At 39.2% G+C, this 15,433-nt stretch overlaps 1 protein-coding gene across 1 annotated transcript in view; it reads left to right on the forward strand.

The window, feature by feature from the left end:
- Nucleotides 1-15,433, forward strand: part of C12H1orf185 (chromosome 12 C1orf185 homolog) — a 48,692-nt gene that overhangs the window by 14,206 nt on the left and 19,053 nt on the right. Inside the window, exon 3 of the mRNA XM_010370395.2 lies at nt 3,300-3,435. Coding sequence (XP_010368697.1) covers nt 3,300-3,435 — 136 coding nt within the window. The remainder of the gene's footprint in view (nt 1-3,299; nt 3,436-15,433) is intronic.

Below are 15,433 nucleotides of genomic sequence, written 5' to 3' on the forward strand. Positions count from 1 at the left end.
AGAGTTTACAGTGTCTTGCACTAACATGGAAGTAGAGGAGATGAAAAGATGGAGTTGGAGGATCTGGGATAGGTTTTGCAGGTAGAGTCAGCAGATCTTGTTGACAGATTGGATGAAAATGGCAGAGTTAATGCTGACACATAACTTTTTACCGTAAGCAGATACGTAGTTTATACTTTACTCAGCTCAGTTAAGCTCAGCCATTTACTGAGATAAGGAGATGATGAAAGGGAGGAGCAATTTAGGGGGCTGGTGATAAAAATGAAAGACATTCTTGAATCTCCCCACTCCCACTAAACTTGAACTATCACTAAATTCTACTTACTTTACTTCGTATGTTGCTCATATCTATTCATTTATCTCCTTTACCACTGCCACCATCCTATCCAAGTTCTCATTATCCCCCACAGAGACTACTGCAAAATGAGTTATAATTGACTCCTACCTTCAGTATCATACTCATTTAATCTTTTCTCCACATTTCTACCAGATATTCTCCAAGGGCAAATCTGATCAAGTCACCCTACCCTTTTTTTTTGGAACGGAGTCTCGCTCTGATCTGATCAAGTCACCCTACCCTTTTATTTTGTGTGTTTGGAACAGAGTCTCACTCTGATCTGACCAAGTCACCCTACCCTTTTTTGTTTTTTGGTTTTTTTTGAAAGGGAGTCTTGATCTGTTACCAGGCTGGAGTGCAGTGGCGTGATCTTGGCTCACTACAACCTCTGCCTCCCAGGTTCAAAAATTCTCCTGCCACAGCCTCCTGAGTAGCTGGGACTACAGGTTCATGCCACCACATCCAGCTAATTTTTGTATTTTTAGTAGAGACAGGGTTTCGCTATGTTGACCAGGTTGGTCTTGAACTCCTGACCTTAGGTGATCTGCCCTCCTCGGCCTCCCAAAGTGCTGGGATTACAAGCGTGAACCACTGCGCCCAGCCCAACCTATCCTTCTACCCCACGCTCACTATATTGTAAAGGACTTTTCATTGCCTTTGGGATAAATATAAAACTTTTAAGGGCTTACATGGTCTACCCCTGCACATATTCCCCAGTCCCATCTCTCATTTTCCCTCTTGCTTTCTGTGTTTCTGTTACATTGTCCTAATCTGACCAGTAGGTCTTTGTGTATGATATTCTCTCCGTCTAGAATATACTTACTTTTACATGTCCCCTCTTCCACCACATTCTACCTAATAACTACTGCTTTTTCTTCAGATGCCCAGTTAAATCATCCCTTCCTTAGTAATAAAGCCTTCCCTGACCTCTCTAACCAGGTTAATTCCCTTAGTTACATCCACAACACCAGGTAGCTTTTCTTGACAGCAATTTCCACTGTTGTAATTTTTCGTTTTCTTGTGATTACGTTATTAATGTCTGTCTTCTTTTCTAGTATTTAAGCTCGATGGAAGCAATTAAAGTTCCATGAGGGCAGGGGCTGTTCTTTTTCCTCTTACCACTATATATACAACACCCAGCATAATGCCTGGCACATAGTAAATACTCAATAAATATTTGTTGAGAATTGAATTCAATGAATAAGTGAATCCTAATTGTTAATGCCTCATTAACATAATATGATATCTTGAATTAATTTGGAAATATTCTAGTACCTCTGAAAGAAGAAATGGCAGTGAGCATTATTGTTGTTTGGGAGGACTTTACAGTTGATGAATCTACATTGACACATCACTGTCACCCATATCTTACAGTTTACATTAGGGTTCACTCTTGATGTTGTATATTCTGTGGGTTTCAATGAATGTTAATGGCATGTATCCACCATTATAGTATCATACAGAGTATTTCACTGCCCTGAAAATCCTTTGTGGTCCATCTATTCATCCCTCCCTCCCCCTAACTCCTGGCAACCAGTGATCCTTTTACTGTCTCCATAGTTTTGCCTTTTCTAGAACGTCATATAGTTGGAATCACACAGTATGTAGCTTTTAAGATTGACCTCTTCTACTTTAGTAATACATATTTAAGTTTCCTCCATGTCTTTTCCTACCTTAATAGTTCATTTCTTTCTTTTCAATGCTGAAAAATATTCCACTGTTCTTTAAATTCTTTTTTTTTTTTTTTTGAGACGGAGTCTTGCTCTGCCGCCCAGGCTGGAGTGCAGTGGCCGGATCTCCGCTCACTGCAAGCTCCGCCTCCCGGGTTTACACCATTCTCCTGCCTCAGGCTCCCGAGTAGCTGGGACTACAGGTGCCCACCACCTCGCCCAGCTAGTTTTTTGTATTTTTTAGTAGAGACGGGGTTTCACCGGGTTAGCCAGGATGGTCTCGATCTCCTGACCTCGTGATCCGCCTGTCTCGGCCTCCCAAAGTGCTGGGATTACAGGCTTGAGCCACCGCGCCCGGCCTGTTCTTTAAATTCTTAAGTTGAGAATGACTGTTTGAAACTGCATTCCCTTATACTTAACTGTCTTTGATAATCTGAGATTTTACTTGCTGCTTTCTTTTCTTTAACTCTCACTTATTTTGTGGTTGCATGGATAAGAAAAGATTACAGGTACTCTTCCATTGTGAGTCAATTCAGTTTTCTTCCTCTTATTTATTTATTTTGAGGCAGGGTCTCACCCTGTCTCCCAGGCTGGAGTGCAGTGGTGCAATCTAGGCTTACTGCAACCTCTACCTCCTGAGTTCAAGCAACTCTCCTGCCTCAGCCACCCTAGTAGCTGGGATTAGGGGCATGTGCTACCATGCCCAGCTAATTTTTGTGTGTGTGTTTTTAGTAGAGACAGGGTTTCACCATGTTGGCCAGGCTGGTCTTGAACTCTTGACCGCAAGTGATCCACCTGCCTTGACCTCCCAAAGTACTGGGATTATAGGCATAAGCTACCTCACCAGCCCCTCTTACTTTTTGCCAGAAATATGATTAAATACCAAAATTGACCAATGAGTTGCATTTTATTTAATTTTCTTCACCATTAAGGATAATTTTATGAAAAGGCTAATTAACGCTAAAGTCAACTAATTTTCTCACAACCAGAAAGAAATATATCAAAGACTCCTGGCTAGTATTCAAACTGAAAATAATAACCCTGCATACATAGCTTAATTTACATTTCATGAATAAAATAAGTGGTTTAATTTATATTCTATGAATAAAACAGATTTAATGAAATCTAACATATGAGTAGGGAGTATGTAAACTGACTTGTGCTTTTAAAAATAAACATGCTATAATGTATTTATTCTGATTTTAAAACTTTATGTATCAATAATGGAAATAATGATTTTAATTTATAATCTAGTTCAGGTTTAATAATATTCTTTATAAAATATTTTTCAGAGAAATATTTCAAAATTCCAAATTTAAAGCAATTGATGAGAGATGCAGGCAAAGACCATCAACGGCAAAGATTAAATCTCATTCTCACTGTGTTTTTATTTCTCGAAATTTTCATACTGGGAGATTCCAATTACAGGTAGGGTGTAATATTTCATAGCAACCTTTCCAAATAATTTCTTTTGATACCATGTTATTAGCATTGCTGTCTTAAAATCTGAAGGACAGAGAATCCTCTGTTATTTTTTAATTTGAGGGACAAACTAGTTAGTTTATACTATAGGAAAACTGAAAAGCTAAACAAAAATGTATCACCTTCTATGGTTGTTTCTTCATATCTCTAGCCCAACAACCTACATTCCACATACTGGGATTGCTATAGGGATAAAGATAAATGGCATAAGTAAAACTGAAAGCAAAATTATCAGGCTTTCAAAGGAAAAAGATCTGGAGATAAGAGATACTCAGATAGCCTAACCATACCAGCTAATTGAAATTAAATTCACTTTGACAAAGATGTACTAAGCCTTTACTATATTCCAAGCTCCCCTGGACCCCTTTATTGGAGATAGTAAGATATGGCACCTACCTTCAAGGTATATGTGTAGTACAAGTGAGAAAGGCAGACACCTAATTAACTTTGTGTGATATGGTGTCAACACAATGCTAAATGAACAAAGGTAAAAAAGGCAGAGACTAAAACGATAACAGCTAAGCAAAACAGTGTTTGCTTTGTAGATAGATAAATAGTGACAAACTGATAGATTGTCAAAGTTACACTATATATCTTGAGTATTCAACTCAAGTTGTACTTGGTATTCATTGATTTATCAAACATTTGTTGGCTGGCTGTGGCAGCTCACGCCTGTAATCCCAGAACTTTGGGAGGCCAAGGCAGGAGGATTGCTTGAGCCCAGGAACTGGGAACCAGCCCAGGCAACATAGCAAGACCCCATCTCCATAAAAATTTTAAAAATAAAAAAGTAGTTGGATGTAGTGGCTCACGCCTGTAGTCCTGCTTGTTCAGGAGGCTGAGGCAGGAGGATCCTTTAAGTACAGGAGTTTGAAGTTGCGGTGAGCTATGACTGCGCCACTGTACTCCAGCCTGGGTGACAGAGCAAGACCCTGTCTCAAAAACAAACACTTTTGTTGAGTACTTTGTATACGTCAGCACTAGTTTTGCCACTGAGGCTATATAAACAAATAAGATATGAACCCAGCCCTAGATGAGCTCAAAATCAGTAGAGAAGAAAAACATATAAACTAAATAAGTACAACATCATATGATAAGAGCTCACAAAGCTGAAGAAGTGCAGACAAAAGAGGCTGAATTGAGGAAGGCTTCACAGAGAAGACATTTCAAACTGGGTTTTAAGAAATGAAGAGAAGTTTGTCAGGAAGAAAGAGAACAAAGGACATCTCATGTTCAAAGACTTGTGGCTATGAAAGGAAGCAATATATTCAGTAAAAGTGTTATAATGTTTGAAGCCTAGGATTCAGAAGAGAGTGGTGGAAAAAGATGCTGGGGATGAGATCGCGATGAGCTTCATTTGCATCCTAAGGATTTTGGATTTTACCCCTTAGGCTGCACAGAACCACTGAGGATTGTAGGATTATAGGAATATGGTCAAGAGCATTGTCTGTAGAGCCAGATTACAGATTTCAATTCTGGCTGTACCACCAATAGCTGTATAATGTTAGGCGAGTTACTTAACTTCTCTGTGTCTGTTTCCTCATCTGCAAAATAAAGATAATATCACCTCCATAGAGTTGTTGTGGGATTAAAGAAATTATTATGTGAAAAGGCACTCAGAATAGTGCCTGGTCCTATAGTGAGCAGCGTACAATTCTGCTATTATTTTTACTGGAAGATTTTAAGCAGGTGGATATAAACATCGAATTAATTCTAAAGGTTATTTCCTCCGACTTTCGAATGAAGGACAGTTTGCAATAGAGATGCCATTGCAGAGAAAACTTGTTTCTGTGTATGCATTTAATATTAATTTATTCAGTACTCATCATGTACTAGGCATTTTGCTAAATACTAATGATATAATAATACCACCATACTTAACGATGTATAGACAAAAACAGACAACTACAAGTGTCATGAGTGCAATTTTAATTAGGTTGTTTATTATTCATTCAACAAATATGTAAGAAGTGCTTATATGCCAAGCATTGTATTAGGCCACTGGGAATTTGGAGGTGAACAAGGGAGATAGTAGCCCCTGCTTTTATGAAATTTTTAGTGTAGTAGGAGAGAGAAATAATGCACAAATATTATTCAGGATTCTTTTTAATTATTTATTTTTTAATTGATAAACATTGTATATATTTATCACGTACAACATGATGTTTTGAAATATATGTACTTTGTGGAATGGCTAAATCATGTTAATTAACACGTGTGTTACCTCAAATACTTGTCATTTTTTTGTGGTGAGAACGCTTAAAATCTACTCTCTTAGTGATTTTCAACACTACAATACATTATTAACTATAATCACCATGTTATACAATAGATTCCTTGAATCTGTTCCTCCTAACTAACTGAAATTTTGTATCCTTTGACCGACATCTCCTCTGTCACCCTGCCACCCCCAGCCCCTGGTATCCTGCCACCCCAGCCCACCATTCTACTGTCTGCTTCTACGAGTTCAACTTTTTTAGATTCCACATAGGAGTGAAATCATAGGGTATTTGTCTTTCTGTGCCTGGTTTCTTTCGCTTAATGTGATGTCCTCCAGGTTCATCCAGGTTGTCACAAATGACAAAGTTTCCTTCTTTCTTAAGGCTGTTATTCAGGATCCTTGATACTCAGTGACAGGGACCTCATTCAAACTACAATGAGAAAAAAAGTAGTATAAAAAGGATAAGGTAGTGTCCACCTCAGCCAGGCAATTCCAGTATGAAAGAACTCTTTCGTATTGTCCCTCTTTTTATTAATTCCTGCCTCTGTATTGGCTTCTTCCTCTTCTACTACAGGCAGACTTCTACGGGGCAGGAGGATAAAATTATAACAAAAATAGGTTTAATATAATAAAAAATTAGAGATTGATTTCTAACAAAAACTTTTATTGTGAAATATGACATACATGCAGAAGAATACATATACACATACACACATACACAGGCAATTTAAATAATACATGGATTTTTTATACTCACTACCCAGAATAAAAATAGAATATTACCAGTACCTTTGAGATATTCTGAGTCTTATGTATCTGTCACACCTCCAACTCCCACCCTCCACTAAAGGAACCACTATCCTGTAATTGCAGTTAATTATTTCCTTACTTTTCCCTATAGTTTTGCTATAAATGTTACAGAATAATATATTATTAAATTTCATGTGTTTTGAACTCCATATCTAATCTTTCCTTTTTTGTGCAGTATTGCATTTCTGAGATTCATCCAGTTGATGTACATAGCCATAGTTCATTGCTTTTACTGTTATTTGGTATCCCATTGTGTGAAAATAGCAACTTTTCTGTGATTTACATTAAGTTTGAGGTTGTTTTAAGTTGTTCCTCTATGAAATCTTTATAGGGGCTACACTTAAGAGTAGAATTGCTGCATTATGGGGTCAGTGTATATCCAACCTTATTAGATAATCTCAAATTGTTTTCCAAAGTAGCTGTGTCAATACATGTCCCCCCAACACATATGTAAGTGCACAGATTACTTCATATTTTCAACAATCTTGGCATTTTCAAGCTTCTACATTTTTGACAGTCTAATGGATGTGTAATGGTATCTGTAGCCTTCATACCTAATTTTTTTCAAGCCATTGTATATTCACAGCAAAATTGAGCAGAAAGTGCAGAGTCCCCTTGTATTCTTTCCCCCCACACAGGCACAGCCTCCCCAGCTATCCACATCCTGCACCAGAGAGGTGCATATGCTACCATTGATGAACCCACATTGATACATAATAATCCAAAATTCATAGGTTACAATAATGTTCACTTTTGATATTATGTAGTCTATGGGTTTTGACAAATGTACAATCATGTCGTTATTAGTATCATACAGAATAGTTTCATTATCCTAAAAGTCCTCTGTGCTTCTCTGATTTATCCCTCCCTCTACTCTAACCCCTGGCAACCCCTGATCCTTTTAGTGTTTCCATAGTTTTTGCCTTTCCTAGAATAAGCACATTTGTCATGTAGTTGGAATCACACAGTACATAGTCTTCATATTGGCTTCTTTCACTTAGCAATGTGCGTTTAAGCTTTCTCCATGTATTTTCATGGCTCGATGGCCTGTCTTAGTCTGTTTTCTGTTGCTTATACCAGAATACCTGAAACTGGGTAATTTGTAAAAAATGAAATGTATTTCTTACAGTCTGGAGTTTGGAAGTCTAAGGTCAAGGAGGGGCACATCTGGTGAGAGCCTTCTTGCTGGTAGGATTTCTGCAAAGTCCTGAGGTGGCATAGGGCATCACATGGTCAAGGGGCTGAGTGTGCTAGTTCGAGTCTTTGTCTTCTTAGAAAGCCACTAGTCTCACTCCTGGGATAACCCATTAATCTATTAATCCATTAAACCATTAATGGATTAATCTATTTATGACCCAATCACTTCTTAAAGTCCCCACCTTCTGAATACTGCCACATTGTGGATTAAGTTTCAACATGAGTTTTAGAAGGACAAACATTGAAACTATAGCCTAGCCTATTTCTTTTTAGCATGGAATAATATTCCATTTGTGTGGGTATGCCATAGTTTATTTATCCACTCACCTGTGGAAGGACATTTTGTTTTTTTCCAAGTTTTGGCAATTATGAATAAAGTTACTATAAACATATGTGTGGAGGTTTTTGTATAAACATAAATTTTCAACTTATTTGCATAAATACCAGGGAACACAATTATGGATCTTATGGTACGAATGTGTGTAGTTCTATAAGAAAATGCCAATTTTTCTTTTTCTCCCAAACTATATCAATCTGCATTTCTACCTGCAATGTATGAGAGTTCCCGTTGCTCCACATTCTCACCAGCATTTGTTGTCAGTGTTTTGGAGTTTCACCATTCTAACAGATGTGTAGTGGTATCTGATTTTAATTTGCAATTCCCTCGTAACATGTGATGTTGAACATCTTTTCATGTGCTTATTTGCTATCTGTATATCTTCTTTGATGAGACGTCTGTTCAGATCTTTCATTTATTTTTAATTGGGTTATTCATTTTCTTATTGCTGAATTTTAAAGAACATAAGTATATTTAAGTTATAAAGAACTTATATATAACAAGTTTAAAATATATATTTTATACACATACACACATATATACACACACGCATCATATATATATAAAGAGCAGTAATCCTTTATCGGATATGTCCTTTGCAAATATTTTTTCCCAGCCCATGGCTTGTATCTCTTGGTATTTCACTGCAGTTTGGATTTGTATTTTTCTGCTAATAAATGAGATGATTGTCTTTTCAAAAGTTCAAAAGTACATCAGGGCTAGGCGCGGTGGTTCACATCTATAATCCTAGCACTTTGGAAGGCAGAGGCAGGCAGATCCCTTGAGCTCAGGAGTTCGAGACCAGCCTAGCCAACATAGCAAGAGCCTGTCTCCAAAAAAAAAAGTGTATTGGCCATTTTGGTTGCCTCTTATGTGAAATGCTTGTTGTCTTTTATTATTAGATTATTTGCCTGTTTATTATGAAACTTTGAAAGAGTTATTTATTTGGGATATCTAATCCTCTTTCACTTATGTAAATTTAAACCTTTTCATCCATTTTTTTACTGCTCTTTGCATTTTTTTTTTTTTTTTTTTTTTTTTTTTTTTTTTTTTCCCTGAGATGGAGTTTCACTCTTTTCTCCCAGGCTGGAATGCAGTAGTGTGATCTTGGCTCACTGCAACCTCCACCTCCCGGGTTCATGCAATTCTTCTGCTTCAGCCTCCCGAGTATCTGGGATTACAGGCTCCCGCCACCACGCCCAGCTAATTTTTGTATTTTTAGTTGAGACAGAGTTTCACCATGTTGGCCAGGCTGGTCTGGAACTCCTGACCTCAGGTGATCCACCTGCCTTGGCCTCCCAAAGTCCTGGGATTGCTTACAGGTGTGAGCCACCAAGTCCAGTCAATTTTTCTTTTCTTTTCTTTTCTTTTTTTTTTTTTGAGACGGATCTCACTCTGTTGCCCAGGTAACTGCACTCCAGCCTCCAGAGTTCACATGATTCTCCTGCCTCAGCTTCTGGAGTAGCTGGGATTATAGGTGCCCACCACCATGCCCTGCTAATTTTTGTATTTTTAGTGGAGATGGGGTTTTGCCATGTTGGCCAGCCTGGTCTTGAACTCCTGGCCTCAAGTGATCCGCCCACCTTGGCCTTCCAAAGTGCTGGGATTATAGGCATGAGCCTCTGTACCTGGCCTCTTTGCACTATTTTTAAGGTGTGTTTTTGTTGCAGGGCAGCCACCTCAAAACTGGGGCTTAGCCTAGGAGGAAGCCAGGAAAGAATTCAAGGGCAAACTGGTGGTATTGGACAGTAAACTTTTGTTGAACATTACCGCTCTTTGCAGAGCAGGGCTAATTCATAGGCAGCACATCCAGAGACAGCAACCTATGGGCTCTTATCAACTGTGATTATACTCAGTAAACCGACATTCAATTACATGCAAATTAAGGGATGGATCAATGCAAATGGAAGAATGGATTACTTAGAACTTTCTAGGAAAGGGGCAGTAATATCTGAGTCATTGCCATGGAAAGTGGTGATAACTTCTGGGTCACTGCCATGGCACTGGTGGTAGTATCTTATGTTAATGAGCAATGAAGGCAGATAGGGATGGCTTTTGTCACCATCTGCTGGTTCCTGTGCATTTCTTCACTTTATTCTGTCTGGACAAGATCCTGTTTTGGTCAGCAGTATTGTGACCAGAAAACAAGTCCTGCCAGTTTCCTAACCTCATCCCACCTTAGAGATTACTCTTCCTTAATCTTAAAGGGCCTGTGGAAGGGCAGAGGCCCATCTTCTGTAACTGCTTCAATCTTGTTTTATGGGTATAGGCCCTGCCTAGCATTGGAGGAGTAAAAATCTCTGGATACCTTATCCAAGGGGCCCAACGGTAAGGTGTTTTTATTTTCCAGGTCAAAAGATGGGATGGGTTGGAAGCCTTGTGCCAGCATCATCTTTATGTGGAATCTAGAAAGTATAAACTTTACTAGGACGTTAAACAAGAAAAGAAATTGGAAGGAAGAGAAAAAATAATGCTCCTATGCCCACCCATGGCATCACATTATCTATTTATGCATTTGTGAAATAATAGTTTTCAGTCTTTTAGGGGGTTACAAACATAAGTCTGGTATCCTCCTCCTAGGCTTGTGAGGACTTATAAGAAACAGGCTTAATCCTGGACATATATCCAGGTAGTGATTCCCTTGAAGTTTAATAGCAGTAGGGTTTTTAGTTTTAAGTTTTTAGTAAGACTAAGTCTTCCAGGAGGAGGCAATACTTTATTTCTATATTCTTGAAGGGCCTTGTGAACCTATCCTAAGTTATAAAGGAGGCATAGTGCTGGATTATAGGAATGAGTCACCATGACCAGCTTATAATTAACTTTATAGAAGCCTTGCACATCTTATTTTGTTACCAATGTATGGGCATTCTGTCTGACATGAATAGAAGCCAGTACTATGGCACCAGCTTTTGAGAAAAGAAAAAGCTTCATTGCAAGATCGACTGGGCAAGGAGTTAGAAGGCAATGCTCAAATATGCCACCCTAAGCTGGGGTCTGGGAGCAGATCTGAAAGGCAGACAGTAACTATGAAGGAGATAGAAAAATGTAACAAGGCTTGATCTGATTGGGTCCCAAAGAGGAGGTGCCAGGTCCTTGGGTTTTAAATTTGTACTTCAGCAAAACAGGAGCTAGATGCAGTGGCTCATACTTGTAATCCTAGCACTTTGGGATGCTGAGGTGGGTGGATCGCTTGAGCTCAGGAGTTCAAGACCAGCCTGGACAACATAGCGAGACCTCAACTCTAAAAACAAAAAACAAAAATAGGGCACCCTTTCACTTCTTAATTGGGTCCCTGTTCCTCAACTCAAGTTACTTAGATTCTGCACGTGGTTAACTTTCCATTCTAATCAGCTCTGGGTCACCTATCAGGCATGATTGGTTCATCTAGGCATGCTCAAGTGTGACTTGCAACCTGGGCCCACTGCAACTGAGAAACTCAATTTTTTGTTATAATTGCTACTGACAAAGTTTAACCGGAGTGAACTGGCTCTATGATTACATTGTTAGTTTTTATTACTGGAATTTTTTTGAGACAGGGTCTTGCTCTGTTGCCCAGGCTGGAGTGCAGTGGCACAATCACAGGTCACTGTAATCTTGAACTCCTGGACTCAAAGGATCCTCCCACCTCAGCCTCCTGAGTAGCTGGAGCTATAGATACACACCACCATGTCCACTTTTTAAAAAAAAAAGTTGTAGAGATAGAGTCTTGCTGTGTTGCCCAGGCTAATCTCGAACTCCTGGGCTCAAGTGAGCCTCCTGCCTCAGTCTCCCAATGTGCTGATGACAGGTGTGAGCCACTGCACCCAACTCCTATTACTGAAAAATTTATATACTTGTGCTTTTGTGAAATGATTTTAAGTAAACTTTTAATTTTAGAATAATCTATGATTTATAGAAAAGTCATAAAGATAATATAAAATTTTCCTATACCCTTCACCCAGTTTTCCTCCAGTGCTAAAATCTTAAGTTACCATAGTACATTTGTCAAAACTAAGAAACCAACACTGGTACATTATTATTAACTAAACTCCAGATGTTATTTAGATTTCACCAGTTTTTACATGAATGTACTTTTGCTATTTCAGGACCTAATCCAGGATCCTACATTGCCTTTGTCTCTTTAATTTCCTCTGCTCTGTGACTGTATCTCCATCTTTCTTGTTTAATCTGACCTTTACAGTTTTGAGGAGTGCTGGTCATGTTTGTAAAATGTCCCTTAATTGGGGTTTGTTTAATTTTTTTTCGTTATTTATAACTTGGGTTATGGATTTTGTAGAAGAATACCACTAAAGTGAAATTAATGTGATTTAAAAAATATTTTATTGATACAATTTTTTAAATATTTTGAGATTAACTACCTATAATAGAATGCAAAGAATTTAGATACTCCATTTAATGAACATTGACATCTGTGTATACATTCAACCAACACCTAAAACAAACTACAGAACAATTTTATCATCTAAGAAAATTCTCTCTTGTCTCCTTTCCAGTCAATTCCTCTACCCATCCCAGGTATCAGCTTTCTGATTTTTTGTCTGTGTTTTTTTTTTTTTTTGAGATGGAGTTTTTCTCTTGTCCCCCAGGCTGGAGTGCAGTGGCGCCATCTCAGCTCACTGCAACTTCTGCCTCCTGGGTTCAAGCGATTCTCCTGCCTCAGCCTCCAGAGTAGCTAGGACTATAGACACATGTCACCAAACCCAGCTAATTTTGTATTTTTAATAGAGATGGGGTTTCACCATGTTGGCCAGGCTGGTCTCGACGACCTGACCTCAGGTGATCCACCTGCCTCGGCCTTCCAAAGTGCTGGGATTACAGGCATGAGCCACTGCACCCAGCAACTTTCTGATTTCTGACAATGTTTAGTTTTTATCTGTTCCAAAATTACATATAAACTAAATTAGATCTTTTATGTCTGACTACTCTCACTTAATAAAAGTTTTGGGGTTCACCCATGTTATTGTGTGTGTTAGAACTTCGTTCTTTCTATTGATAAGTGGTAGTTCATTATAAGAACATTTTATTTATGCATTCTCTTGTTGATGGATATTGGGTTGTTTTTAGTTTTTGACTACTATGAATAAGGCTACTCTAAACAACCACATACTTTTAGTGAACATATATTTTCATTTATTTTATTATTATTATTATTTTTATTGAGACGGAGCCTCGCTCTGTCGCCCAGGCTGGAGTGCAGTGACCTGATCTCAGCTCACTGCAAGCTCCCGGGTTCATGCCATTTTGCTGCCTCAGCCTTCTCAGTAGCTGGGACTATAGGCGCCTGCCACTGCGCCCAGCTAATTTTTTGTATTTTTAATAGAGACGGGGTTTCACTGTGTTAGCCAGGATGGTCTCGATCTCCTGACCTCGTGATCTGCCTCCCAAAGTGCTGGGATTACAGGCATGAACCATGGCGCCTGGGCCATTTCTTTCTTTCTTTCTTTCTTTCTTTCTTTCTTTCTTTCTTTCTTTCTTTCTTTCTTTCTTTCTTTCTTTCTTTCTTTCTTTCTCTCTCTCTCTCTCTCTCTCTCTCTCTCTCTCTCTCTTTCTTTCTTTCTTTCTTTCTTTCTTTTTTTATTTTCTGAGACAGAGTTTTACTCAGTCACCCAGGCTGGAATGTAGTTGCATGATATCAGCTCACTGCAACCTCCACCTCCCAGGTTCAAGCGATTCTCCTGCCTCAGCCTCCCGAGTAGCCTCCCGAGTAGCCTCCCAGGTGCGTGCCACCACGCCCGGCAAATTTTTTGTATTTTTAGTAAAGATCAGGTTTCACCATGTTGGCCAGAATGGACTAGAACTCTTGACCTCCAGTGATCTGCCCACCTTGGCCTCCCAAAGTGCTGGAATTACAGGCGTGAGCCTCTGTGCCCAGCCTATATTTTCATTTTTCATGGGAAAGTATCTGAACATGGAATTGTCAAGGCGTGGGAAGACATATGTGTAACTTTATAAAAACTGCTGAGCAGGTTTCCAAAGTGATTGTAACTTATTTCACTCCCACCAGCAATAAGTGAGAGTTTCAATTGTTCCATGTACTTGCCAACAAATGGTGTTGTTATTAGTGTTTTTAATTTTAGCTATTTTAGTGGGTATAAAATGGAATTTAAATGTGCTTTTAGGCCAGGCACAGTGGCTCACTCCTGTAATCCCTGCACTTTGGGAGGCCAAGGTGGGCAGATCACCTGAGGTCGGGAATTGAAGATCAGCCTGGCTGGTATGGCAAACTCCCATCTCTACTGAAAACAAAACAAACAAACAAAAATTATCTGAGTGTGGTGGTGCTTGCCTGTAATCCCAGCTACTTGGGAGGCTGAGGCAGGAGAATTGCTTGAATTTGGGAGGCAGAGGTTGCAGTGAGCAGAGATTGCGCCGCTGCACTCCAGCCTGGGTGACAGAGCAAGACTTCGTCTCAAAAAATTAAATTAAAATAAAATAAATAGCTTTTAATTTATATTTCCCTGATGACTAAAGACGCTGAGCTTGTTGGCTAGCTGAATATATTTGTATATATGACCTGCTTGTTTCAGTCTTTCATCCACTTTTTAAACTGGAATGTTGATTTTGTTTTGTTTGCTTTTTTTTTTTTTTTTTTTTTGAGATGAAGTCTGGCTCTGTCACCCAGGCTTGAGTGCAGTGGCACGATCTTGGCTTACTGCAACATCTGCTTTCCCAGTTCAAGTGATTCTCTTGCCTCAGCCTCTCGTGTAGCTGGAATTACAGGAGCCTACCACCACACCTTGCTAATTTTTGCATTTTTAGTAGAGGCGGGGTTTCACCATGTTGGCCAGGCTGATCTCAAACTCCTGACCTCAGTTGATCCACCTGCCTCAGCCTTCCAAAGTGCTGGGATTATAGGTGTGAGCCACTGTGACCGGCCGCACAGCAAAATTTTTAAATTTTTTGTAGAGATGGGATCTCAAACTCCTGGCCTCAAGTGATCCTCTTCAGCCTCCCAGAGCACTGGGATTGAGTGTGAGCCACTGCACCTGGCCCATGGTACTCTTTATACTCACTCTCTTCCTCCCTTTCCCTAGCTCCTGGCAACCAGTAATCTGTTGCCCATCTCTATAATTTTATCATTTCCAGAATGTTATATAAATGGAGTCATGTAGCATGTGGACTTTTGACTTTTCTTTGGAGATTGTGCAGTGGCACAATCATATGTCACTGTAACCTTGAACTCATGGACTCAAAGGATCCTTCCACCTCAGCCTCCTGAGTAGCTAGGACTGCAGACATGTGCCACCATACCCCAAGAGACCCTGTTTAATACTTGTCTTATTCATTTCAGGCTGCTATAGCAAAATTAACATAGATTGGGTGGCTTAAACAACATTTAATTCCCTCAGTTTTGGAGGCTGAGAAGTCCAAGATCAAGA

The sequence above is a fragment of the Rhinopithecus roxellana genome, chromosome 12, assembly GCF_007565055.1.
Source record: "Rhinopithecus roxellana isolate Shanxi Qingling chromosome 12, ASM756505v1, whole genome shotgun sequence".
Lineage (NCBI taxonomy): Eukaryota > Metazoa > Chordata > Mammalia > Primates > Cercopithecidae > Rhinopithecus > Rhinopithecus roxellana.